This window comes from Maylandia zebra, linkage group LG18 (genome assembly GCF_041146795.1).
Source record: "Maylandia zebra isolate NMK-2024a linkage group LG18, Mzebra_GT3a, whole genome shotgun sequence".
Lineage (NCBI taxonomy): Eukaryota > Metazoa > Chordata > Actinopteri > Cichliformes > Cichlidae > Maylandia > Maylandia zebra.
Genome location: NC_135184.1, coordinates 5,797,047 through 5,824,825, shown reverse-complemented (window position 1 = coordinate 5,824,825; position 27,779 = coordinate 5,797,047). Strand labels below are relative to the sequence as shown.

Below are 27,779 nucleotides of genomic sequence, written 5' to 3'. Positions count from 1 at the left end.
ACAGCATCCTAAACTTTGCTGAACTTTTTGAAATATAAAATGAACTCGCTGAGTGTTGACTGTCACATTTCAAGGGACCAAGTAAAGATAAACTATTAAACTTTAACTGGGTCAGACTTGTTACTGCATGTTGTAATCACACATAACACACCCTGCATCATGTGATTGGCTCTTGGTCGCTCTGTAAGAATATTTCTTTCGTGCCTCCCTTCACAGATGTGTCTGTATCAGGATGGGTCTAAACAACATGGTGTAAATGCAGTTGCTGGTGAGCCTCATTTCCTGTAGGAGGTGAACAAGAGCAGAGATCTGTTTCCCTTCAGAGCACAGAGGTTGTTTCTGTTCAGAGGAAGTGAAACTGTCTGACAGTCACTGAGAGACGGTGAAACGGCACAGCACATGAATCAAATGGATCAAACAAAATTCTGCTGTTCAGTCTGTTTGGATCTACTGAAGGATCCGGTGACTATTCCCTGTGGACACAGCTACTGCATGAACTGTATTAAAAGCTTCTGGGATGAAGAGGAAAAGAAGAAAATCTACAGCTGCCCTCAGTGCAGACAGACTTTCACAGCGAGGCCTGTCCTGGTGAAAAACACCATGTTAGCAGATTTAGTGGAGGAGCTGAAGAAGACTGGAGTCCAAGCTGCTCCTGCTGATCACTGCTATGCTGGACCTGAAGATGTGGCCTGTGATCTGTGCTCTGGCATGAAGCTAAAAGCCGTGAAATCCTGTCTGGTGTGTTTGGTCTCTTACTGTGAGAAACACCTTCAGCCTCATTATGATGTGGTTCAATTAAAGAAACACAAGCTGGTGGAGCCCTCCAAGAAGCTCCAGGAGAACATCTGCTCTCGTCATGATGAGGTGATGAAGATGTTCTGCCGTACTGATCAGCAGAGTATCTGTTATCTCTGCCCTGTGGATGAACATAAAGGCCACGACACAGTCTCAGCTGCAGCAGAAAGGACTGAGAGGCAGAGAGAGCTGGAGGTGAGTCGACAAAACATCCAGCAGAGAATCCAGGACAGAGAGAAAGATGTGAAGCTGCTTCAACAGGAGGTGGAGGCCATCAATCAGTCTGCTGATCAAACAGTGGAGCACAGTGAGAAGATCTTCACTGAGCTGATCCATCTCATCCAGAAAAGAAGCTCTGATGTGAAGCAGCAGATCAGATCCCAGCAGGAAACTGAAGTGAGTCGAGTCAAAGAGCTTCAGGAGAAGCTGGAGCAGGAGATCACTGAGCTGAAGAGGAAAGATGCTGAGCTGAAGCAGCTCTCACACACAGAGGATCACATCCAGTTTCTACACAACTACCCCTCACTGTCAGCACTCAGTGAGTCTACAGACTCATCCAGCATCAATATCCGTCCTCTGAGCTACTTTGAGGATGTGACAGCAGCTGTGTCAGAGGTCAGAGATAAACTACAGGACATTCTGAGAGAGGAATGGACAAACATCTCACTGACAGTCACTGAAGTGGATGTTTTACTGTCACAACCAGAGCCAAAGACCAGAGCTGGATTCTTACAATATTCACGTGAAATCACACTGGATCCAAACACAGCAAACAAACAGCTGTTATTATCAGAGGAGAACAGAAAAGTAACATACGTGAGAACACAACATTATTCTGATCATCCAGAAAGATTCACCAATTGGTTTCAGGTCCTGAGTAGAGAGAGTCTGACTGGACGTTGTTACTGGGAGGTGGAGTGGAGAGGGGGAGGAGTTTATGTAGCAGTCGCATACAAGAATATCAGCAGAAAAGGAGGGAGTGAATGTGTGTTTGGACGTAATGACAAATCTTGGTCATTAAATTTTTACAACAACAGTTATACATTTCGGAACAACAACATTGAAACTCCTGTCTCAGGTCCTCGTTCCTCCAGAGTAGGAGTGTACCTGGATCACAGAGCAGGTATTTTGTCCTTCTACAGCGTCTCTGAAACCATGACTCTCCTCCACAGAGTCCAGACCACATTCACTCAGCCGCTCTATGCTGGACTAACATTTTGGTTAAATTATGGAGATACTGCTGAGTTGATTAAGCTCAAATAGACTGAAGTCTTTCATATTGTGGGTTTAAATCTGTATTTTAGTTTTCATTTTATTTTCTCTCCATCATTTCTGCACAGAGATCAGCTGTCAGTCAAACATTATGGGTGGTACCTCCACATCTTCTAGTTGTTCTCTTGATGTTTCTCAGTTTTTAAAGGAGATCTTTCCTGTGACTGTTTATGGAGGCTATCACTGCTCATCATCATTTTGATTTACTAAAATATTTCTCCACATGAAAATGTAAACTTCTCTATCCTCTAAATGTTTCTGGAATATTTGTATTGAAAAATGTCGACATTTCTCTTTATGAGTATGGCAGACCATGTGTGTGTGTTTGTGTTTGTTTTTGTCAAAATCATCAAACAAATGAGGAAAAACTGTGATTTTAATGAATGAATTCATATATTGTGTTGATGTTTTATTGTGTGAATAAACTGGAAGGTTTGACTATAAATCAAACTTTGAACAAAGTCTTTTCTTCTGTCTTCATTCCAGGATCTCACTCAAATCTGATGCAGAAAATATGAAACTAATCTGAGAGAATAACTGAAGCAGTTTTCCTCCTGAAGCATCACAAAGTTCAGAGTTCATGTTTAGAGCAGAAGATTCAGCAGTCGCTCTGTGACCTTTCAACTTTCTTCACTAAAACAGCCTCATTACAGAGAAACAAGTCACATTTTCTTCATGTTCTTAAGTCCTTTCAAATGTTTTTAATGGTCCTTGAATGCAGCATCAGTGTCGCAGGTTTAAAAGGTCACTTTCTGTTGTGTTCAAAGATTTCCTTCAGATATGGTCTTTAATCAGTAAAGCCAGTGATACAGCAGTGTCATTAGCTGTGTTATTGGCACCAGGCTGTGTTTATGTATGTATTTAATTCTGTCTGAGGATGTCTTCAGCATGAAATGATCATTTGCTCAGCTGCTGTGTCTCATCTCTTATCAGACATTGGTTGGAACAGAGTTTTGTTGCTGACCATCTGACAAGAGGGTGAAGAAAAGCTTCAGGCTTCATTTGGACACTACGTTGGACAGAAGTCTCCACAAAAATGACTCAGAAACACAAATATTATTAATGAAAGTCCAAATGTCAAAAAGGGGTCATACATGATCCTGAGAAATGTCCTTGAACATTTGAACATGAGTCAGAGGGTTGTCAGGTTTCTACACTGCATCGTGGCATCAAGCCTGAGATGTCTGTGGAAACAAGTATGGAGGACACAAATGCACAGACGCAGTCGAGCTGTTTACTGCTGATGAGGAAGGAAAATAGTCTGTTGGATATTAAAGCAGCATTTATTAGAGTAAGAACAGATACTTGTGTCCTTCATTTGATCCCCGTCAATTTACAGAAGACTTAAGGACCCTTTGACTTCTAACATACAGCTGCATGTTTACAATTTTATTATTGATTTATTTCTAGCAAAGCGAGACTTTACTGATTAAAGACATATAATCAGACATATTACTGTTACTCTCTGAAAAAGACTCACATAAAGCAGATTTATCACAAGCAAACATCAAGACACATCCTTCATGGCTTAAAGTTGCAGTGGGACTCTTTCGCCATCTGGTGGTTGTAACAGTTATGACAACTGTTCCTGCATATATGTCCCTCCTCAGTGTGAAGAAGACTGGACTCCAAGCTGCTCCTGCTGATCACTGCGTGTTCCTCCTGTGTCTAAAATCTATTTCCATTATGAATCAGGAAACTGTTTGCACCAATCATAAAGCCAATAAAATACGTCACACACTAAGAAATAACAAAAAGGAATTGTGCATTTCAAGGAGATTTTTCCCTCGTTTTTTGAAATCATAAGAATACAAACTAATGCAAGACTGTCATGTTTTCATAAGTTTGTAGAGACACTGTTCTGTTGTATTCTAGGACATCAGTCACTTTTTAAATGCATGCTACTCCTCATCATCATCATCAGCATCATCATCAGCACCCATGACCTCCTTTTAGTCTTTGTTTTGTTATTTTTCAGAGTTCAGGAGACGTTCTTATGGGATTTCCACAGTGTACAAGTACTGTTTAGAGCCTTTACCTAAAAGAAAAGAGTAAAGTACAAAGTAGATTTACTCACTGCAGGAAAATAATGCCTCAATCTGATATATTGTCTTATATGACAAACTGAAAGTGATGCATCAAAGTGTAAGCAGCATTTTCCTGTTACAGCTTGTCTAGATGGAACTGATCTGATCTCCTTTATGTGCAGGTCGATATCCAGTGGGTTTGCTAAGGGTCACAGATGAGGGGCTGTGTGAGATGTTTAATGGGAAAGGAAATAAAACCATTGTTCCAGACCTGCAGCTAAGATACTCGAGTATCTTCAAATATGAAGCTGAGTATTACTTCCATACTTTCCTCCACTGCTGATGACCTTGTTACCTGCTGCTCCCTGTTAATGATCAGCCTCAGTTCTGATAGTAAACTGTTGGCTCTCTGGGGGGAAGAAAGAAGTTTGTATTTGTTTAAGATACAATGAAATCATATTTTGACATATTGGAAGATGACATGGAGCTGAAAAAATACTACAGGTATAAATGGAAACTACAGTTTATTTCTGTTATTTCCTGTGATAGTGTTTGTACACTCGCTCATGATAACTGTTCATTCAGCTGCTGTTTTTGTCTGCTGGACATCTTTAGCTTTCAGTAAGGATGCATTCATAGATCAGCACATCTTTTTGAACCACATTTCTTATGAGACTCAGAGTTTACATTTTGGAAATGTGGTGAGACCTGGGGTAGAAAGAGACTGAAGCTTCAACCTCGGCAGTTTTGTGTGTGTCTGAAGCAGAAAGATAAGAACTGTGTGGCCAACTCATCACACACATAATCCTGAATCAGAAAAACAGCATCAAGTGTTGTAATTGTTAAACACAGAAGTGTGATTTATATGTGGTTTTACTGATGGTTAACACAGTCGCACAAACACCTGAAACTGATCAAAATATAAAACAACATATTAAACATAAATATGTGCCAGTTACCAGAACTTATATGTGGTTTCACTGAGGTTTAATTCTGCTCAGTTTATCAATACTCACTCATACAAAAGTTTGTTATGTTTTATTGATTATTTGGCTTTAGGTTTTCCAGTTTTCCAGCTGCTGCTGTTTAATGTTTGCCTGGGAAAAGAAATTTCAGTTAGTGTGGGAAGTTTGGTTAAGCTGGTGGAAAACAATACTGTTACACTGACCTTTTGGATAAGATTGTCTTACCTGTGGTTTCTCTGATGTGCACGACAAAACAGTCTCCAGGCAGCTTGAGTGCCCATTTAAAGGTTCCTGGTGGTACCAAGTGATTGAAGAGAGGATTGAAAAGCCATATTAGTTTATTGTAGATTGTAGTCAGTTGGCCAAGCTTGTAATGAAAAACGGTTCATTACTCGAAGCTTTCATCACAGTCCTCTTTGGTGACATCTGGTGGACAAATATATGAAGAGCAGCTTGAGTCTGCAGCTTATAATGAACTGCTTCATTATGATTGCCCACTCTGCAGAGCTGACAGCTTGTGTTTGATGTCATGTGACAGTTCTGTGTGATATCGGGCTGATATGTTGCTTTGAACGTGAATTTTTGGGGGGTGAAAAAATTATGTTATCATCAATCAATCATGTGGTCAGAAGAATCTGTGCTTACCTTGCAGGAATGTTTTCAATTGACAGATTGGGAAGTTTTTATTCAGTCTTGATGCTTTGGTGGATGTTAGCTCATATGCAGGTTTTGTAAAGACATGATTATACCCCTTAAGCGTGCTAAAGTGTACCCTAACAATAAGCCATGGGTCACCAAATGCATCAAATCCTGTTTAAGGAAAAAGAGACAGGCTTTTAAAGAGGGGGCTGTTACTGACTTTCAGGCAGTCACCAAAGACTTGAAAATCGAGCTCTTGAAAGCAAAACAGATCTACAAAAACCTTCTTGAAAGAAAATTTGCTGCAAAAAATTTGGGGTCTGCCTGGACTTGTATGAAAACCATATCAGGGTTTCAAAATCCCCAGAGCAGCAGTCAGATCATTGTAGACGGTTTTAAGCCAGACAGAGATTTGAATATGCTTGATGCTCGTTTTAGTTCTTCTGAACTGAAACAGAAACTGAAAGTTACTCAACACTTCATCACTGAACTCAGCGATGTCCAAAAGGCCTTTCATACAGTTAATGTGAACAAGAGCCAGGGCCCTGATAACATTAGTGCCGCCTAATTAAATCTTGTGCTAAAGAGCTCAGTCCTAAATTTCAGCTTATTTTCAATAAATTCTTTCAAATACAAAATGTGCCCTCGCTTTGGAAGGAAGCTGTCGTCGTTCATGTCCCTAAATCTAGTCGTCCAAACGTCCTGAATGACTTCAGGCCTGTTGCCTCACCTGAGTTGTCATGAAAGTCTTTGAAAAAATCATCAGAAATGTGATTATGGAAGAGATTGAATATCAGCTGGATCCAATGCAGTTTGCGTGCAGGCCCAACAGAGGAGTGCAGGACGCGCTTTTGACTCGACTAAATCTGATTCTTAAACATGTAGAGAGTAAAGGGACTTTTGCAAGACTTCTTTTCATTGATATTTCTTCTGCTTTTAATACAATACAGCCCCATATTTTAATGAAAAGACTTTTAGAAGAGTTTGAAATCAGGAAAAACCTGGTTTGCTGGATTTTAGATCTTTTAACTGACAGGTCACAAAGAGTGAGAATAAATGGGGTTCTGTCTGACCCAGTGTTCTCCTCCACAGCTTCTCCTCCAGGGTCTCTTATCGCCCTTATTATTCATTCTCTTTACAAACACGTGTCAGAGCAGATATGAAAACAGGGCCATCATTAAATTTACAGATGACTTTGTTATTGTCAGCTTACTGAAAGAGGGTGAAACTCACCACGGTCCAATCATTGATGACTTTGTTCAGTGGTGGGAGGAGTCTTATCTCCAATTGAACATATCTAAAACAAAAGATAGGGTTATTGATTTTAGGAAACAACTAAATGGGCACAGAGTCACTTTAATTAAAGGTCAGAAAATAGAGCAAGTGCAATCATATAAATATCTTGGGACCATAATCAATGAAAAACTGAACTTTTATTGCAAATCGGTCTGTAAAAAGGGTCACCAGTGCCTTTACTGCCTCAGGAAACTTGCTCATTTCCACATTGAGCGAAAGATTTGAACTTTGTTTTCTTGTTCTTTTATTGAGTCTGTTTTATCTTTTTGTTTGGTGCCATGGTTCAGTCAGACCTCTGTCACAGAGAAAAATTGACTGAATTAGTGAGTGAGATGGTCCAGTCGTCTGATAGATGAGTCACAGGCCTGTTTAGACTCCCTGTACTCTAAACAGGTACCACAGATGCTTAATCAATCCTTAAAAATGGTTCCCATCCTCTACGGGGTGGATTTAGCTTCTTTCTTCAGGACGGAGGTTTCTAGTTCCAAGATGCAGGACAAAGCATTATAAAAACAGCTTTGTCCCTGCTGCTGTCACTGAACTCAATAAGAATTGTTTTTGATTTGATTCACTTTGTTTAATTACTAAATATGTGTTTTGTCAGGTTTCATTAGGTGTGTGTGTTTGTGAAGGGAGGCCAAATGCTATCATTGTTCTGTAAAGCAAATTTACCTGTGGGTATAAATAAAGTAACCTTAACTTAAAGCTTATAGGAGGTTGTGAGGTCACTGCTTCCACCTGATTATGTAATTAACCAGCAGACTGGTACGTTTATATATAATATACTATAAGTTATATCATTATAATTATGTGTACATCATATTTCTTATGTACATTTTAGACCTGGGAGCAGAAATGCTGATGAACTGGTTTTTATTGAGGAACAGGCAGAGCGTCCTCTCTTCCTGGCTCCATGTCTATAATTATGTCACACACTGATTCGCTCACACAAAACCACCAAAACACGGCACAAATCCCACCAATGGTTCAATTCCTTATAAATCTTTGAATCAGGTACTGAAGCAGTGACGTGCTGAATGAAGCTTCAGACGTCATTGATCACGTGACTCTGTTCAGTCAAACCAAGCCTCAGCACAGCGTTTCTGAAGCAGTGTGTTGATTTTTTGACACACGTGCCGGAGCTTCAGCTTCAAACGGGCCGTCACCATCAGAGTTGCTGGAACCATGTCCCACTACTGGCTACTCTGTTTTATTCTGTGTTAAGTTTTTGAATGTGAATTTTCTGTGTTAAGAATAACAAAGAAAATGTAATGAAGTGATTTTAAAGTTTAAACTTTGTGTTAAATCTTGTGAGTCAGAGAGAGAGAGAGAGATGAGGTGTGGGTGGACATCAGATGATCAAATGTCAACAACCTGATTGGCCCAAGTGTGAAGATGTGACGTCCAGTGAGGGAAGGGGGGAGAAAGGGTGAGCAGGTATAAAAGTGAGGTGAAGAAGAGATTCGGGGTTCTTCCCTTTTGTCCTCTGTGAGATGAGCAGTTCAGAAGTTTGGATCTAAGAGGTTCACAGTTAAAATTCCAGCAGAGACGCTAAAAGGAGAACCACAGTCCAACCTGTGAATGTTTTTAACCCTTTGTGAAACAACAAAGGCATAAATATGATCATATCAATATTATCTACTGGGTCAGACTCATAGGATCAGGGATTAGAACTCCTTTTATCAGAGAGATGAAATCTACTTCCTGTACAGGGTTTTTTTGTGGGCCTACCGATCGACAGAAACTAGAGTCAATAAAAAAACTGGACATTGGCTCAATGTGTGTGTGGCACAGGCAAACAAGGACTGAGCGCTGTGTAGTCCCACATAAAGTCAGACACCTGCTCACCCTAGGTGGACCATGGCATGGTCTATATGGAGGACACAGACACTGCTGAAAACATGACTCTGTCTGGTTTAGATGATCAAATGTCTTTACTTTAGGAGGCTGTGGCTCAGAGTACATTCACATAATGCCTTTGAATAAATGTAAAAAGCTTGTTTTGCTCCTGCTTTGATTTCTTTGTCCAGGTAGAAATTCTGCTTTTTGCCTCTAAACTCTGAAACAGTTTGAAACAAAGTTTGGCGCTCTAATCCTCTCTGTGTTTGTCCTTTGGTCAGATGGTGATATTGAATGAAATATTCCAGTATTCAGTAGCTCAGCAGCTTTGTAACATGTGGTTTTGCACACTGTTCAAACCTCAGATGTTTGTGTAAACAAGTGTGGAGGACACAAACTGACGGGGGGAGGAACGACATTTACTGTTGATGTGTCTGACATTTAGTCTCCATGAGTTCTCATAAGACTGAAGAACTCTGTGATCTCTAACATGCAGCTGTATGTTTTGAAATCATGTGTCTCATTCTCTGGACTTTACTAGACAACGAGTGAAGAACATATAACGAATATCATCTTTAAAGTGATGAATAATAACTCTGCCTCTGTGTCTTCATAAAAAGATCGTACTTCTGAAAGGTCAGAGGGCAGCATCCACTCTGGGTTTACACAGTTTTGCAGGTTTAGCTCTTCTGAAGTTCAGCACCTGCTTTTTCAACCAATCAGAAGCCAGTATTGTAGAGAGTTCATATTTCATTTCATGCAATTGAATAATTTTGAATGTTTAGGTGAATATTTATATTTAGAGTATTTTCTCGATCAGTGTCTTCAGTCCTGACCCTGAGTGCGTACATTTAAAAATAAAGTGATATAACTTCTTTTACATTACTGTGAACTTCTTGTACAGTTTGACAGCTGATTGTTGTCGTGTTTGTCGTCATATGAAGATCGTTTCCTAAAGAGGACTGAACAGTCATTTAGCCTCTGGCTCCATCCATGAATCTGATGTTTGCTGTATAATCTGTGCTGTTAATAGTGTAATGGAACATATAATTTGCACATATAATTTCATATGTAATTATGATGATCTTTACCCATGAAGATTTTAAATGAACGATAAACAAAGGCCAAGAAAACTGAGTTAAACTCCTGAGTCTACTATATATTTGCACCATGAAGAAATGAATTGTTAAAGTTTAACTGGGTCAGACTTGTTACTGCATGCTGTAACCAAACATACCACACCCTGCATCATGTGATTGGCTCTTGGTTGCTCTGTAAGAATATTTCTTTAGTGCCTCCCTTCACAGATGTGTCTGTATCAGGATGGGTCTAAACAACATGGTGTAAATGCAGTTGCTGGTGAGCCTCATTTCCTGTAGGAGGTGAACAAGAGCAGAGATCTGTTTCCCTTCAGAGCACAGAGGTTGTTTCTGTTCAGAGGAAGTGAAACTGTCTGACAGTCACTGAGAGACGGTGAAACGGCACAGCACATGAATCAAATGGATCAAACAAAATTCTGCTGTTCAGTCTGTTTGGATCTACTGAAGGATCCGGTGGCTATTCCCTGTGGACACAGCTACTGCATGAACTGTATTAAAAGCTTCTGGGATGAAGAGGAAAAGAAGAAAATCTACAGCTGCCCTCAGTGCCGGAGGACTTTCACAGCGAGGCCTGTCCTGGAGAAAAACACCATGTTAGCAGATTTAGTGGAGGAGCTGAAGAAGACTGGACTCCAAGCTGCTCCTGCTGATCACTGCTATGCTGGACCTGAAGATGTGGCCTGTGATGTCTGCACTGGAAGAAAAATGAAAGCCTTCAAGTCCTGTTTATTCTGTCTGGCATCTTATTGTGAGAAACACCTTCAGACTCATAATATTGTTGCAGCTTCATTCAAGAAACACAAGCTGGTGGAGCCCTCCAAGAAGCTCCAGGAGAACATCTGCTCTCGTCATGATGAGGTGATGAAGATGTTCTGCCGTACTGATCAGCAGAGTATCTGTTATCTCTGCTCTGTGGATGAACATAAAGGCCACGACACAGTCTCAGCTGCAGCAGAAAGGACTGAGAGGCAGAGAGAGCTGGAGGTGAGTCGACAAAACATCCAGCAGAGAATCCAGGACAGAGAGAAAGATGTGAAGCTGCTTCAACAGGAGGTGGAGGCCATCAATCAGTCTGCTGATCAAACAGTGGAGCACAGTGAGAAGATCTTCACTGAGCTGATCCATCTCATCCAGAAAAGAAGCTCTGATGTGAAGCAGCAGATCAGATCCCAGCAGGAAACTGAAGTGAGTCGAGTCAAAGAGCTTCAGGAGAAGCTGGAGCAGGAGATCACTGAGCTGAAGAGGAAAGATGCTGAGCTGAAGCAGCTCTCACACACAGAGGATCACATCCAGTTTCTACACAACTACCCCTCACTGTCAGCACTCAGTGAGTCTACAGACTCATCCAGCATCAATATCCGTCCTCTGAGCTACTTTGAGGATGTGACAGCAGCTGTGTCAGAGGTCAGAGATAAACTACAGGACATTCTGAGAGAGGAACGGACAAACATCTCACTGACAGTCACTGAAGTGGATGTTTTACTGTCACAACCAGAGCCAAAGAGCAGAGCTGGATTCTTAAAATATTCATGTGAAATCACACTGGATCCAAACACAGCAAACAAAGAGCTGTTATTGTCAGAGGGGAACAGAAAAGTAACATTAATGAATCAACAACAGTCTTATTCTGATCATCCAGACAAATTCACTGGATCGTGGCAGGTCCTGAGTAGAGAGAGTCTGACTGGACGTTGTTACTGGGAGGTGGAGTGGAGAGGGGGAGGAGTTCATGTAGCAGTCGCATACAAGAATATCAGCAGAGAAGGAGGTGAATGTGTTTTTGGACGTAATGACAAATCTTGGTCATTAAATTGTAACAACAACAGTTATACATTTTTGTACAACAACATCCAAACTCGTGTCTCAGGTCCTCGTTCCTCCAGAGTAGGAGTGTACCTGGATCACAGAGCAGGTATTTTGTCCTTCTACAGTGTCTCTGAAACCATGACTCTCCTCCACAGAGTCCAGACCACATTCACTCAGCCGCTCTATGCTGGACTGTTGCCTTATTATTATGGAGCCACTGCTGAGTTGATTAAGCTCAAATAGACTGAAGTCTTTCATATTGTGTGTTTAAATCTGTGTTTTAGTTTCATTTTATTTTCTCTCCATCATTTCTGCACAGAGATCAGCTGTCAGTCAAACATTATGGGTGGTACCTCCACATCTTCTAGTTGTTCTCTTGATGTTTCTGAGTTTTTAAAGGAGATCTTTCCTGTGACTGTTTATGGAGGCTACCACTGCTCATCATCATTTTGATTTACTAAAATATTTCTCCACATGAAAATGTAAACTTCTCTATCCTCTAAATGTTTCTGGAATATTTGTATTGAAAAATGTCGACATTTCTCTTTATGAGTATGGCAGACCATGTGTGTGTGTTTGTGTTTGTTTTTGTCAAAATCATCAAACAAATGAGGAAAAACTGTGATTTTAATGAATGAATTCATATATTGTGTTGATGTTTTATTGTGTGAATAAACTGGAAGGTTTGACTATAAATCAAACTTTGAACAAAGTCTTTTCTTCTGTCTTCATTCCAGGATCTCACTCAAATCTGATGCAGAAAATATGAAACTAATCTGAGAGAATAACTGAAGCAGTTTTCCTCCTGAAGCATCACAAAGTTCAGAGTTCATGTTTAGAGCAGAAGATTCAGCAGTCGCTCTGTGACCTTTCAACTTTCTTCACTAAAACAGCTTCATTACAGAGAAACAAGTCACATTTTCTTCATGTTCTTAAGTCCTTTCAAATGTTTGTAATGGTCCTTGAATGCAGCATCAGTGTGGCAGGTTTAAAAGGTCACTTTCTGTTGTGTTCAAAGATTTCCTTCAGATATGGTCTTTAATCAGTAAAGCCAGTGATACAGCAGTGTCATTAGCTGTGTTATTGGCACCAGGCTGTGTTTATGTATGTATTTAATTTTGTCTGAGGATGTCTTCAGCATAAAATGATCATTTGCTCAGCTGCTGTGTCTCATCTCTTATCAGACATTGGTTGGAACAGAGTTTTGTTGCTGACCATCTGACAAGAGGGTGAAGAAAAGCTTCAGGCTTCATTTGGACACTACGTTGGACAGAAGTCTCCACAAAAATGACTCAGAAACACAAATATTATTAATGAAAGTCCAAATGTCAAAAAGGGGTCATACATGATCCTGAGAAATGTCCTTGAACATTTGAACATGAGTCAGAGGGTTGTCAGGTTTCTACACTGCATCGTGGCATCAAGCCTGAGATGTCTGTGGAAACAAGTATGGAGGACACAAATGCACAGACGCAGTCGAGCTGTTTACTGCTGATGAGGAAGGAAAATAGTCTGTTGGATATTAAAGCAGCATTTATTAGAGTAAGAACAGATACTTGTGTCCTTCATTTGATCCCCGTCAATTTACAGAAGACTTAAGGACCCTTTGACTTCTAACATACAGCTGCATGTTTACAATTTTATTATTTATTTATTTATTTCTAGCAAAGCGAGACTTTACTGATTAAAGACATATAATCAGACATTACTGTTACTCTCTGAAAAAGACTCACATAAAGCAGATTTATCACAAGCAAACATCAAGACACATCCTTCATGGCTTAAAGTTGCAGTGGGACTCTTTCGCCATCTGGTGGTTGTAACAGTTATGACAACTGTTCCTGCATATATGTCCCTCCTCAGTGTGAAGAAGACTGGACTCCAAGCTGCTCCTGCTGATCACTGCGTGTTCCTCCTGTGTCTAAAATCTATTTCCATTATGAATCAGGAAACTGTTTGCACCAATCATAAAGCCAATAAAATACGTCACACACTAAGAAATAACAAAAAGGAATTGTGCATTTCAAGGAGATTTTTCCCTCGTTTTTTGAAATCATAAGAATACAAACTAATGCAAGACTGTCATGTTTTCATAAGTTTGTAGAGACACTGTTCTGTTGTATTCTAGGACATCAGTCACTTTTTAAATGCATGCTACTCCTCATCATCATCAGCATCATCATCAGCACCCATGACCTCCTTTTAGTCTTTGTTTTGTTATTTTTCAGAGTTCAGGAGACGTTCTTATGGGATTTCCACAGTGTACAAGTGCTGTTTAGAGCCTTTACCTAAAAGAAAAGAGTAAAGTACAAAGTAGATTTACTCACTGCAGGAAAATAATGCCTCAATCTGATATATTGTCTTATATGACAAACTGAAAGTGATGCATCAAAGTGTAAGCAGCATTTTCCTGTTACAGCTGGTCTAGATGGAACTGATCTGATCTCCTTTATGTGCAGGTAGATATCCAGTGGGTTTGCTAAGGGTCACAGATGAGGGGCTGTGTGAGATGTTTAATGGGAAAGGAAATAAAACCATTGTTCCAGACCTGCAGCTAAGATACTCGAGTATCTTCAAATATGAAGCTGAGTATTACTTCCATACTTTCCTCCACTGCTGATGACCTTGTTACCTGCTGCTCCCTGTTAATGATCAGCCTCAGTTCTGATAGTAAACTGTTGGCTCTCTGGGGGGAAGAAAGAAGTTTGTATTTGTTTAAGATACAATGAAATCATATTTTGACATATTGGAAGATGACATGGAGCTGAAAAAATACTACAGGTATAAATGGAAACTACAGTTTATTTCTGTTATTTCCTGTGATAGTGTTTGTACACTCGCTCATGATAACTGTTCATTCAGCTGCTGTTTTTGTCTGCTGGACATCTTTAGCTTTCAGTAAGGATGCATTCATAGATCAGCACATCTTTTTGAACCACATTTCTTATGAGACTCAGAGTTTACACTTTGGAAATGTGGTGAGACCTGGGGTAGAAAGAGACTGAAGCCAGCTTCAACCTCGGCAGTTTTGTGTGTGTGTGAAGCAGAAAGATAAGAACTGTGTGGCCAACTCATCACACACATAATCCTGAATCAGAAAAACAGCATCAAGTGTTGTAATTGTTAAACACAGAAGTGTGATTTATATCAAAGTCAAAGTCAGCTTTATTGTCAAGGACCATATACATACAGTCATACACAAGAATTTGAAATTGCAATCCTCCCATGGCCCCCAGTGTACACTAAAACAATATAAAGATAAAAGGATAAAAATAAAATAAAAGTTTTATGCACAACACAATACAATTGTAACAAGTGTCACCTGGCAGTTTGTTGCTCGCTGCCAGGTGATTGGCTGAAGAGCTGTGAAAAGGTAGTGGGTGTGTGGGGTGAAGTCAGCGCTCTTCTGTGGAAAAAACCAGAGGCAATTAATTCACTCAGGTGCGAGTGGGTATACTGTCGGTAAGAGACTTTTGCCATTTTTTGTTTGGATCTTTTGCTATTGCATGTGCCTATTTTTTAATGTGTCATTGGACTTTTTTAGTGTGACCACGAATTTTAATAGAAGAATTGATCAAGCCCTAGATCGACTGCGCGCAGGGAAACTGATCAATATTGTAGGTATATTGAGTGTTTGTTTTAGTTTCATGATTTTGAATGGTTTTATAAAATTGCTATTTTATTGGGTAATATTTTAATTGATAATGTTGTTTGTTTTTCAGCTGTGCTGTCTCTGCTGTCCTTTTTTTTGTTCTTTTGATTGATTTGTAATTTTGTTTTGGTTAGTCCGTCCAGCCGTAGAGGCGGTTATTGATTGAGAGTAAGTTTTGTAAGGGCGGACTAACCTCTCTTTTGTTTTTTTTATTTTAATTGTTTGTGCCACTTCCCTTTATCTCTCAGATCACAGGCCATACATAGCACTGATTCCCAGCTGCGCTGAGACCCGAATTGTTTGCAGTGTGTGCCACGATTGCAGTGTCACTAAGCGGGGTGTGACGGGTTGTAGTGTTATTTCGCACCGTTTGTGTGGTAAGTCTCATGCGCAGCTGGGATATCGGCAGGATGTGTTGTAAGTCCTGTCTGGAAACGACTGGGAATTTGTATGTTTAACTTATGTAATAAATAAATGATCAATTATTTCTTTGCCCTGTTTACTCATCCCTTGTCCTCGGTTACACAATACTATACAGTTATTTAAACAGCAGTGTCCAACACAATCATAGTGATTGTGGACAAGTTTGTGTGCAAGTGGGGGTGGGGCGGACAGTGAAAAAGTAATAGTGTTGGGTCAGAGTTCATATGTTTGGGGGGTGGGGGGTTCAGAGGAAAGAGGTTAATGCAGGTCTGGAGTTCGTGTGTGAGAGCAGGGAGTGAATTCAGCATCCTGACAGCCTGATGGATGACGCTGTCGCTCAGTCTGCTGGTTCTGGCCCGAAGGCTGTTCAGTCTCCTTCCTGATGGCAGCAAACTGAAGAAGGTGTTGGACGGATGAGTGGAGTCACCTGTGATGCAGATAGGGTTTCCAACCGTCCCTTAAAAAACGGAATCGTCCCGTATTTCGAAACAAAAGTACACGTCCCGTATTGAGCTAATAAGGGACGCACTTTGTCCCGTAATACAGTGAGAATCAAAAGTAGTCTATAAATGTTAATGGAATTAACGCTTTGTTTGAAAACATAATTCCCAGCCCCTCTCCTGCTTTGTGACCAATGAGCTGACAGCACACTTATGACAATTCGAGTATGACAATTCAGATTACCGCTCATCTCATTGGTCGAGGAAAGGTCGCTTACGGAGAAAATACCGGAAGACAACAGATGACCACAACAACAAGCATGGCCAACAGGGAAACAAACGCCGACACTGCGGTGCAAGTCTCGGACGACAGTACACCTGGGCAGTAAAGCTGGGCAGACACTGTGCGATTTTTTTCAGTCACGTTATTCAGCTCCTGCTCAAACTGCACGATTGACGCGCAGGGGTTAGAAGTTGGTAGGTCACGATGCAGGGTCTCACACTATACCGCCCGATGCTCTGATGCGACCTGAGTGCTCACACTGTGCGTCCATAAAATGAAGGTTATAACAGAAAATCTGTCGCTCGCTCTCTCTGTCTTTCACTCACACAGACACGCACACCACCAACATCAACTTTGCTAAATTGCTAATGAAAAACATGATCAGGCAGCTGTGATTGAGCAGCAATGTAAATCCAACTATTTTCACGGTTGTTGTGGTCGTGATAATTTTGTGATGCCACATCGAAAAGGCTCGGATGAGCTTTCCAAAGTTCTACAAGTTGTGCCTCCATCGCTTGTGTCCAGTTCACACGCTGCACAGCCGTGCTGCTCCATCTTTTTCACCGACGTTTACGTGTTTGCGCGTGAGCAGTGTTAGCGGCTCACGAGCGATTGATATCGGGAGCTGGTCGTGAGGTGTTAATCGCTTCTCGTTACCCCACGTATACTACACGATGCACGATGAAGGCCCAAATCGGGCCGATCGCCAAATCGGTCGCACGACTCAAAAGTCGGCTCAAAATGGGCCAAAAATCGCACAGTGTAAGCCCAGCATTAGAGCAGCAATGTTTGTTTGTTCAGACAAAGAAAAAAAAGGCTGCAAAAGTACAGGGAGGAATGGGAAAAGGAAAACACCTGGCTGGGAAAATGCACGATAACACCTATAAAGCGCACTGCACTGTGTGCCGGCGCACTTTTTCCATAGGCATGCTTCTAGTGGTGGGCACATGAAGAACATTAGGGGCGTGAAAGCTCGGAGAACCCTTAACCAATTTTTTGTCCACCAGGCCACGGCAGAAGCAGATATGGTATGTAAACACTGGTTTGTTTTTTTCAAACCCTCTGGTTAAGGTTAATATGGGCATGTGCAGTGAATATCAGCGCTATGTGGCCAGAAGTGTGATAATATAATTTATTTTGTGTAATAAACAACTGCAAGGATAGATGATTACAACAAATAGGTGACTAATACATAAAAGTAATACATAGATTAATAATGATGATGAGTTATGATGTGTAATCATGGGAACAAGTGGGTTTACAAACAGGAGCAGCTGATTAGCATTAGAAAAGCTGAAATAATACCTCAACTGAAGCCAATTGTACTAAATGCACTATATGTGCACTGTTACAAGAATATTTTTCGTTCTATTGTTTTCTATTAATTTATATAATTTTAAGTTAAGCAGGACAGAGTTCTTTTAAAGAAAGATTTACTTATATTCTCAAAAGTTAAGCATGACAGGCTTCTATTTAAGAAAGAGACCTGTTTTACTGTGTTAATGTTGTCATTTTGAGCTAAAAATAAATGGCTAAATGATCATTTGTTTCCCATATGGTCATATCACAAAGAATATGCATCTGCTTAAATCAAATTCAAGTCAAATGGTTAAAAAATAATTTCACACACAAAAAAAGGGCTACAAAATTCACCACACTGGGAAGGGTGAACTGGGTTGCCCGGCCCTGGCCACGAGGTGTCTCTTATTTATTTTTCAGGGAGTTGGCAACCCTACATAGCAGCCACCCAGCCCAGCTCTAGAATTTTCTTTTCCTCCCTTGATCTGATGAGGAGTGTTGTTCTTGTGCCCACTGCCAGCTGGAAACTTGGGTACATTTAATATGAGCCGCTGTAGATAAGTTTATGAAACATTTGTACTTGAAACTGATGTTTTAATGTGTTGTTAGACAGAGAAGTCATGAGCCGAATCCGACAGGCATTGGCCATTGCATGAACTCCTCTGGGGAGTTAGCTTGCAGCACATGTTCAAATTGAATGTTCTGGGTCTTATTATGTTGCAGCGAGATTCAAATCCACAACTGCGATGTTTTTGTTAAGGAAGAAAGCTAAATGTTGTAAAATACGTGAATGAAGTTATTACCGGGCTGGATAGCAGACTGTTAGCAAGCTAGCAGCTAAGGAAACCTGGCTACCTTTCCAATATGGCGGCTGATACAAGGTCAAATATCAAGATTATGTGCTTTTGCCTAAGAAAATTTGGTTAACAGCATTTATTTTTTCTGTTAATATTTTTTATATGGACCAGCCTGTACCTTTATGATGTTAAGACTGCTAGATGAGCTGTTAGTGACACTGAGTTAGTCATGACTATGCTTTCTGTGTTTTTTCCCTCCCCTTTTGGTATCCTGTTCCTGCTGGATGAACCACTTCATGATCATCCTCATCTGATGACTCCGCTGCGCTATCCTGCCTGGTAGATTCTCCTTGCTGCAGGTGTATGCTTCTGCCAGCTGGATGCTGTTACTGGATAGTACACTGTTCCAATGGAGTGGTAGGAACAAATTGAAACACACTAAAAGAAAAGGGTTATTGTTTAAAATTGTGTTTTAATAAATGTGTTAATGTTAATTAAGTGTTCATTGTGTGCTGGAGGTCCTACTGGTCCTATGGTGGAGCAGCTACTACCTCTCCTTTAAGAAACTTGCCTCTGATGGGATCCAGATATTTGGGACACATTTCAATTCTTGTAAGGGTTTAAAAAATACACAAACTTGGAAGAGTTGACTGGATTTGTACAAAATGAGATGGCTGGCAATGGAAAGATGCAATTCGATTGTTACATGTTTAACTCTTTAAAGCCGGTCGGAGCGGGCACGCTCTGTTTTGCGTAACTATTTTTAAATCCCTGTAGAACCGGGAACCGCGTAAGCTAGCGCAATAATTTTTTTGCATATGAATCCAGAGGAGTTGTACTTACATCTTATGCCATCAGCTTGTCCTAGGTCACAGTTTCCTTCCACATATAGCTTTGCAAAAATTGCATAAAAAGCGCTTGCAGTAACAAAAACATAATATTCCAGAAACACGCTTTGCCGATCCGATCAGCTGTTCGTATTCCAGATGTATTTAATTTTCAATCAAGATGGCAGAGCTGTAATCATGCTCTAAAATTATATATTGTAATATGACAATTGTAAAGTTACTTAACCTGTGAGTCCTTGGTAAAGACATTCTCTTCAAAGTGAACGCTGCAAAGATGAGATGCAAGTTTCAAGTACAGTACATTTCAAGTACATCCTTCTTATGTTAGCTAGCCACTAGTTCAGTCTCTGTGCTACACCATCACCTACAGGACAACTGCAAAACAACAACAACAACAACAAAGAACAAAAAAACAAAACATGTAGTTAAGATGATGGTTTTTAATTAGCTGCTGTAAAACAATGTAATAACAATAAATAAATGCAACATGACATTAACTGCTTTTTAGGTAAGTACTTTATGTACTTTTGGAGAACTGTTAGATCATCCATGTTTTCTACAGTCATTGGTTTGCTGGACAAAGTGGCCCACCCGAGGGGTTCCCTGCCATTGACCAGCAAGCCACCCTGGCTGAGGATCATCTGATTGCCAGGGCAGAAGGAGCAGAGCATGCCAGGCAGTCATGGAGGTACAGCATCCTAATAAGGTGTCAAGGGGGTATACACCAGGCTTTGGTGGACACGGGCTGCGCACAGCTCCTGGTTCACCAAACCCCGCTTTGCCCCGGGACATTATTGGTGTTGCAGTGGGTGGAGGTTACATGTGTACATGGGGGCATTCACAGACAAAACACATGGAATAAAGGCTGCAGTCAGTTATATTTTATCTCAGATAAACTAGTCAGTGTTTATTAGTGTTTGCTCAACTAGAAGTCTTCATAGTAGCATCCACACATCAAGTCTTTAAACAAATAATGAAAGGATAATGAAAGAAAGTTTAATGTGAAATTACTGAATTATATGAAATATTATGGCTTTGTCTGCCAGAGTGTTTTTCTTTAAACTACTTGGAGCACTTTTACTGGCAGTCAGTGATGTCACTAAAAGGCAAGCTTCTTATGTTGTGTTGCCATAGTCTCCGGAGTTGACTTTTAAAGCTCACTTACAGAACTGACTTATACAGCTTAGTTAGAAAAGTCAAGCATCCAGACATTTGAAGGACTATTCACTCATTAAGGTGACATTTTCTATTTTAAAAGTTCTCAAAAAATTAAAATGAAAAAGGAAACAAGAAAAGTTACGACTGAGGCAGATAAGAAAGATCCAGGAGATCAAAGTAAGTAAAAAAAAAAAAAAAAAATCCCCCAAATAACAGAATCTACATTTCTAACAAGGTTGAGGCTCTGTGTATAAAATGATTCATTTTTAGAGGATTTAAATCCTGGTTTTGATTGAAACTAACGTAAGTGCAACATGTCTAATCAAAGAAAGGTTACTGGGGCACTTTGTCTTTTGGTAAAATAATGTGACAGGTTTATTCTTGGACTGAGCAGTGAAAACAGAGCAACAAGTGTCATCAGTATCTAGACTTAGTAGACCTAGTATGGACTCGTGTTGGTGTGTGTGAGGGATAACTGAGGGAATAAGACACAGGATGAGAGCACAGCTGCGAGAAATCACAAACAACAAGACCATGGGGAAGGAAAACTGAAAACACTAACATAGTCTAAGGAGCTTAGAAAGAAAACGTCTGGACTTCTTTAAGTTGCTTGAAGACGTTCAAGCAAAGTTGAAGTTCTTTTCATCCGAGAAGGTGAAACATCTTCAAGCAACTTCAAGTCCAGACGCTTTCTTTCCAAACTCCTTAGACTACGATGACCTAGATGACTGAGAACCTCCAGAGACATGAAAACACTAACATAGCACACAAGACTATCAAAGTAAAACAGCAAACAAGAGACTTTTACAAAGACACAGAGTTGACACAGAGACATGACTGACTGGGGAGAAATTGGGGAACATGGAAACAAGAGTGACTAGACATGACACGTGGGACACAGGGGCAAGGCAAAGTAACAGAAACCTAAAGCCTAAGAATATAACACAAGAAGAAAACAATAAAGAGAACCATAAACATACATAAGAATAATCAATGAATATAAATGAACAAACACAAAACACTGGGTCACAGACTCACTACCATGACAGTTAAATGTACAATAATAAATACTTTAAATCAGATGACAATGTAGCTGACACTGTGTTTATTAGTGTGTGGTCAACCACAAATCTTCATACTGTCATCCATACATGAGGTCTTTATACAAACGATGAAAGATAATGAAAGAAACTGTTTAATTGATATGAAATGATTGAATTATATGAAATATTATGGCTTTGTCTGCCAGTGTTTTTCTGTAAACTACTTTGAACTACTGGCAGTCAGTGAAGTCACTGAAAGGCAAGATTCTATGTTGTGTTGCCGTAGTTTCCAGAGTTTACTTATAAAGCTCACTTACAGAATTCAGTTAGAAAAGTCAAGCATTTGAAGGGCGCACATTTGAAGGAGTATTAACTCAATATTAACTCATTACGGTTTACATTTTCGAGTTTAAAAGTTCTCCGAAATTACAATGAGAAGGGAAACAAGGAAAATTACCACTCCAGCCGATAAGAAAGATTCAGGAGATCAAGGTAAGTAAAATAATAAAATCAAATCCTGGTAAAATCCAAATCCTAGAAACGTTGACACTGTGTGAATCACTTTTAGAGCAATTGAATCATATGTTTGATTGAAAATAGCTTTAATACAAGATGTCTAATCAAAGAAAGGTTACCGGTCTTTTGGTAAAATAATGTAATAAGTTTATTCTTGGACTCAACAGTAAAAACAGACCAACAAGTGTCATCAAGATCTAAGACTTAGTAAACCTAGTATCAATTCGCACTGGTCAGTTTTTTTTATCCCAAGAATAAACTTGTGATAATTTAAGCAAAAGCAATTTCAAATTCTTTGCCAAACTGCTTCCAGTCCTGATGTCGGGGACTCTTTTTCACCACTGTGTTGTTGTTGTTTATAGATTGTAAGAGCAGGACTGCTAAAAGAAAGGCCAGTCCTGAAAAGAAGACCCCAATAAAAAGGAGGAGGGTCGCTGAGCAGGCTGGTCCTTCCACCAGCTCAGATGTGGTCAAAGGAGTGAAGCGCAAGGTTGTGCAAGATGAAGAGGGCACAACAAAGAAAGCAAAGAAGGCTAAACTTCTCGACCATATGAGCGGTGACAAGGAGCAAGCATCCTCCTTGTTGGACTCTGGTAAAGGTAGGCTAATTAGTTGAATAAGGGGGTAGATTAAGTGTGGTTGCTAGGTTTAAGATATTAGTGTTTAGTGTTTGTGTCTATCATCCAGTGAGCTGATGTGCTTTTGGTGTTTTCCACATCTCCAGACTTGAACAACAAACAGGTGTGTGCAAAAAATGGCAAAAGAAAGGCCACGGGAGACAACAGAGAGCCACCCAAGAAAAAAAAAAGGAATGTGGACCAGGACAAAAAATCAGTGGCAGACCAAAAACGTAAGTAGCAAGCAGCTTGGGTTTTATATTCAGGGGAAGGGCAAAAGGAACATTTATGCTACAGAGGAGAGTAATTTGTGTCACAGCTGTAATAAAACAAGATTTGTTGTTTTGTCTGTTCAGGTGAATTCCAAGCCAGATATGTGGAGGAGCACCAGCTCGGAGAAGGAGGCTGCGGAGCAGTGTTTGCTGGCTACCGGATAGAAGATCGTTTTCCAGTAAGTGTTCAGATGATGGTAGTAAGACAGGCAGTAACGCAGATAATGGATAATATCGTAAACTGAGACGTCTGCTGTGTTTCCACCTTTCATTATGTCATACTGAGGAAATGCTCACCAATGCTCTGTGTCTTCTAGGTTGCCATCAAACACATTCCCAAAAATAAAGTCTACTGCAAAGTGGCGGTAAGCATCCAACACTTGAATCAGTTTTACATTACTGGATTGAATGCGGCGTTCCTCATCATCCACTTTGTTGTAATATTTCAGGATGAAAGCGGGAAGAAGCTCTCAGTGGAAGTGGCCATTATGGTTAAACTTGCAGGTGAAGCAGAAGGGTCAGTGGGAATATCTGCACCTGTGTCCTTGCTGGAGTGGTTCGACCTTGGCAAAGAGCTGATCCTGGTGCTGGAGAGACCTGTCCCCGCTGTGGACCTGCAAAAATACAAAGCAGAACATGGAAGAACTTTAACAGAGGACAAGGCCAAGGTAGGTTGACTGGGAGAGCCTTAGACTGTACAGCATTCAATCAAGGCAGAAAAGCATTAACTCATTATTGTGTTTTTCATCTTTTCCAGGTCATTCTGAAGCAACTAGTTGATGCTGTAAAGGAACTTGAGGATAAACACATCTTTCATCGGGACATCAAGGGACCAAACATTCTGATTGAGACCGGCTCAGATGTGCCTCGAGTTCGCATCATTGACTTTGGACTGAGCTGCTTTGTTAAGCAGCGATCTCTGTATCGCATCTTCTATGGTAACATATTCTGCTCCTGCTTTTCACAGATGTAACAATTTGTGTCTTTTGTTTTAGAAGAAATTGCAATTGTGTCTGTTTGTTAGGCACTCCTCTTCACATCCCTCCCGAGTGGTACATTAGGAGCTGCTACAGGTGTGGACCCACCACGGTGTGGCAAATGGGAGTGGTGTTGTATGAAGCGCTTCATGCACGATACTTTAGTACCGCGAGGTTCCTCACAAAGAAACTGAGCATCAAAAAGCGTCTGTCCACAGGTAAGAAAACTTCACACTTCCAGATTCACTGATGCCTTGGATCACTAGAACTATCATCTTCATCTTTTTGATCTTTTCTTTCTTTCAAGAATGCCGGAATTTCTTGGACGCATGTTTAGCTTTAGTCCCGGAGAAGCGCCCAACACTGGAGGAGCTCCAGCTTCACCCCTGGCTAAGATAACACACACAAACACACAATTCACACCTCATCATATAAGTATGATACGTTGTAGTAACTTCCTTCCTTTTTTCTGTTGGACAGGAGTAGATAGAATGGGTCAATATTAAAAAATAATAAATAAAAGTTTAGCTTTTTTGGAGTTCCTGTAACCCCCCCAGCCATCCCAGGAAAGGGGATCTCTCTTTGAATGGGCTTTCCCGAGGTTTCTTCCCATCGATCTGGCCCCCTGGGGAGTTTTTCCTCGTCTTCATAGAGAGCTTGGGCTGGGTCAGGAGCTCCATCAAAACTGTCTTTATTTGATGACATTAAAGTCATCAAATAAAGATGTGTTTTACTTAAAGTAAAATTGGATCAGAATAAAACTTGTTTAATTCATCTTTGCTGAGGATTCTCCTTCATTACTATTTTGTTTTGTTTTGTTTTTACCCATGGTGCATTTTGACAAATAAGAAAACTGAATCAGGTTAAAGTGTGCACAAAGACAGTCACACTGCAAATGATCTGAAGACTTGCATCTGTTGCTCTAACCCCCAACTAGTTTAGACAGATTTCCTGGTTCTACCAGAGGTTTTTTCCTTCAAGAAGGGAGTTCTTCCTTCCCACTGTTGCTGAGTGTTTGCTCATAGTGGGTTGTAAAAGCATAAAAGTTAATAACAGGCATTCATAGCAGAGTTATCACAGCGGGAACTATATAGCTTAAATGTACAATTTCTACAGGATGAATTATAACTTCATTATGTATAAAAGCTCCTGTGGATAATTACTCCTATTTGTAACTTTACACAAGAGAAAGTTTGCTGTCACACTATTTATAACAGGTTGGATTTTGTCCTCTGAGTTGAGCCTTTGGTTGCAGTTTATTGAAGAATTTCCTCTAAAGTAGCTGTTGATAAAGATTTAAAGTCCTGTTTATATACAGAAATATGCTTTAGTTCATGTTTTTTACATGTCTGCCTCAGTGGATCAGTAGAAGATCTGGCACAGGAAACTAGATGATGAAAAAGGGTACGAATACACATATATATCTATATCTATATAGATACAGATATATATACACACACACACACACACACACAGGTTGCAATGTAGTATTTTCATTTTTTCTTAGCATTTCTTTAACGTCTTGGTGCAAAAGAATACCTGCATTTGTGTGTAAAGAAATGTTACATATATACTAAAAACAGTTGGAAAAAAGAACTACAAATTTGGAAAGGAATTTATTCATGTTCTTACTCATAGATGGAGTACATGGTTTAAAAAACACTGAGGAAACAGATATGAGGCGGCTGTATCAACATAAAAACATTAATACAGTTAAAAATGAATAAAAAGTTGCACGCTTAAACTTATTTCTCTACAGTTTGTACAATTCATCCATGTAACAATAGGTTCTCTCTTAATATAGTAGTTAATTAAAATATCTTTACATAAAAATACATTTTTAAGTACTCTCCGGTGGAAGTCTGTTGTGGCTTATGTTTCTAAATGACACAACCATAAAGCAGCCCACAGAATATACAAATATGTCTTTGATAAGTGAATGTTGGCTCCCACAATGGCCTGTTAAATTATTGCAAAAATAATTTACTGCATAATATGTCAGATTAGAACATGTTATAAGCACAAAACTGAAGGGGAAACAATAAAAACAAAAATGAAAAAACAAATACTAAATTAAGTTAAAGGATATTTCTTACTATACTATATAATTGTATAATGTTGCGTTTGATTGCAAATGAAAACCCACCAAGAAAAAAAGAAAGAAAGAAAAAGAGAGAATAGAGTTTAATTTATTCAAAACACATTCTTTTCTTTTATTTAAGCTGTAGCGAGATTCAAATGGACAAAAGAGAAAGAAAAATATTACAGATTTGTTTTATTAATCATGAATAAACTTTATTATACACAACTCTAAATTTCAGTTGGTCTTAGTCAGATGTGTTTTTAATTAAATCCTGCAACACTGTGCTCGCTGCCATCACTTTATAGCTTAGTGTGCAATTCAAATATATACTTATTACAATATTTTTCCCCCTTAACTCTCAACTCGCGTTTTTAAAATGTCTGTGATCATATTTGTCCGTTGACTTCTGTCTGGGCCTCGAACGATTCATCAGACAGGTTGGCAGCCTCCAACTGATGCTCCAGACTTTCATCATCGCCTCTATTCTGATCAACTCTTATCTTAAACTTAGTGATGAACTCATTACTGGCCAGCGCGCCCTCCTTTTTAGGGCATGTGGGCTTTGATAACAGCCGGCTTTCCAGTCGCTCTGCAAAGAAAATTCACAAAACATTTCTTATTTGGTAAGCTTGTTAACAAATTTTAGTTCAGTTTTGCTGAAAGTTATAGCATGCATCAGGTAAGAAGCAATTGGTTTTTAAAAAGCATATACATTCCCCAAAACATTTTTATTATGTGCATTCTGGAGAATAAAAGATTGTACACAATTTCCCTTTTTAAAGTAAAAAGATTATTAAGTCTAATTCTTACTTATTCAGTAGATTAAAGTATTGAAACATCATTATTCATAAAATATGCACATTACAAAATTAAAGTTATTCAAAAATTACTCAAGTACTTACTCCAATACTCACATTATTCAAGTAAATTTAATTTTTGCCAATGTAATGTCACATAAAATCTTAATCTGAATAAGGGATTTGAACCCCACTGTCACGGCCAGGGGATCAGCAGGCCGCTGACTAGTAGTGTTCTCTCTCTCGCTCTCTCGCCAGGGCGGAACTCATGGTGGGTTCACGCCCTCGGGCCACGCCCCTCTGAAGAGGAAACACCTGGGCCTCATCAGTGCAGCCAGCATTTAAGCCAGGGAGTGGCTTCTACTCATCGCTGGATCGTTGTGTGTGACTCGCGTCAGTGCAGCCCGGCTCTGAGCAAGTTCTCTTTTGCTTCCCTGTGCAAAACCTCTAACGTGTGTTTCCTTCTGTACATAGATCCCCTGGACCCGACTCTGCATTCCCCGAGCGGATTCCCTTTTTGTGTGAGTGTTTGGAGAGGAGCAAGTGTCTTTTCCCTACCTGGATTTCCCCGGAGCCTTTTCCCTGTCACCGCTTTGTATATAGCACTATCCCCTGCACTGTTTGTATATACACCTGGTGGAACTGTAATAAATACTGACTGTGCCTCTGAGTCCTGCGTGTGAGTCCTCAAGCGAACCGTGACACCCACACAGATGAGAGCTTAGCAGTGAAGCTCTCTCTTAAAGGGACGTCCACACACTGTCTGGGGATAGTCTCACCACCCGATCGTTGGGGGGGTCCTCTGTGCGGGGGTGAAGGTCTGTGCCTCAAAGCG

At 40.0% G+C, this 27,779-nt stretch overlaps 3 protein-coding genes and 2 long non-coding RNA genes across 10 annotated transcripts; 4 read left to right on the top strand and 1 right to left on the bottom strand.

Moving 5' to 3' along the window:
• The first annotated feature begins 220 nt into the window (after nucleotides 1–220).
• On the top strand, nucleotides 221–2,528 carry LOC143413639 (tripartite motif-containing protein 16-like). The gene has a single exon (XM_076876943.1). It carries the CDS (start codon nucleotides 400–402, stop codon nucleotides 2,056–2,058), a length of 1,659 nt encoding a protein of 552 aa, XP_076733058.1. The 5' UTR covers nucleotides 221–399; the 3' UTR covers nucleotides 2,059–2,528.
• Nucleotides 2,529–4,005: 1,477 nt separating this feature from the next.
• On the bottom strand, nucleotides 4,006–6,995 carry LOC143413702 (uncharacterized). 3 transcript variants are annotated; one of them, XR_013094315.1, is made up of 4 exons: nucleotides 6,932–6,995; nucleotides 5,285–5,869; nucleotides 5,111–5,191; nucleotides 4,006–4,105 (listed from the first exon to the last, which is right to left on the bottom strand). It is a non-coding gene; the product is annotated as an uncharacterized LOC143413702 (long non-coding RNA). The 3 variants fall into 3 exon arrangements; XR_013094316.1 differs by lacking the exon at nucleotides 6,932–6,995 and having other exon boundaries at nucleotides 5,285–5,485; nucleotides 5,705–5,984; XR_013094314.1 differs by lacking the exon at nucleotides 6,932–6,995 and having other exon boundaries at nucleotides 5,285–5,984.
• Nucleotides 6,996–10,136: 3,141 nt separating this feature from the next.
• On the top strand, nucleotides 10,137–12,451 carry LOC112432078 (tripartite motif-containing protein 16-like). Its single transcript, XM_024800723.2, has one exon. The coding sequence runs from the start codon at nucleotides 10,324–10,326 to the stop codon at nucleotides 11,980–11,982; it is 1,659 nt and encodes a 552-aa protein (XP_024656491.2). The 5' UTR covers nucleotides 10,137–10,323; the 3' UTR covers nucleotides 11,983–12,451.
• Nucleotides 12,452–15,055: 2,604 nt separating this feature from the next.
• Nucleotides 15,056–15,750, top strand: LOC105940518 (uncharacterized). 2 transcript variants are annotated; one of them, XR_013094162.1, is made up of 3 exons: nucleotides 15,056–15,201; nucleotides 15,284–15,356; nucleotides 15,640–15,750. It is a non-coding gene; the product is annotated as an uncharacterized LOC105940518 (long non-coding RNA). The 2 variants fall into 2 exon arrangements; XR_013094163.1 differs by having other exon boundaries at nucleotides 15,462–15,750.
• Nucleotides 15,751–16,523: 773 nt separating this feature from the next.
• LOC106674464 (serine/threonine-protein kinase pim-2) lies at nucleotides 16,524–27,614 on the top strand. 3 transcript variants are annotated; one of them, XM_076876549.1, is made up of 12 exons: nucleotides 16,524–17,565; nucleotides 18,977–19,050; nucleotides 20,044–20,169; nucleotides 22,561–22,797; nucleotides 22,923–23,048; nucleotides 23,172–23,266; nucleotides 23,405–23,452; nucleotides 23,537–23,755; nucleotides 23,845–24,025; nucleotides 24,112–24,282; nucleotides 24,372–25,468; nucleotides 27,419–27,614. In XM_076876549.1, exons 3-11 carry the CDS (start codon nucleotides 20,151–20,153, stop codon nucleotides 24,461–24,463), a joined length of 1,188 nt encoding a protein of 395 aa, XP_076732664.1. In that variant the 5' UTR covers nucleotides 16,524–17,565; nucleotides 18,977–19,050; nucleotides 20,044–20,150; the 3' UTR covers nucleotides 24,464–25,468; nucleotides 27,419–27,614. The 3 variants fall into 3 exon arrangements, with proteins under 3 accessions (XP_076732664.1, XP_076732665.1, XP_076732663.1); XM_076876550.1 differs by lacking the exons at nucleotides 16,524–17,565; nucleotides 18,977–19,050 and adding an exon at nucleotides 19,229–19,245; XM_076876548.1 differs by lacking the exons at nucleotides 16,524–17,565; nucleotides 18,977–19,050; nucleotides 20,044–20,169 and adding an exon at nucleotides 21,237–22,174.
• Nucleotides 27,615–27,779: the final 165 nt, after the last annotated feature.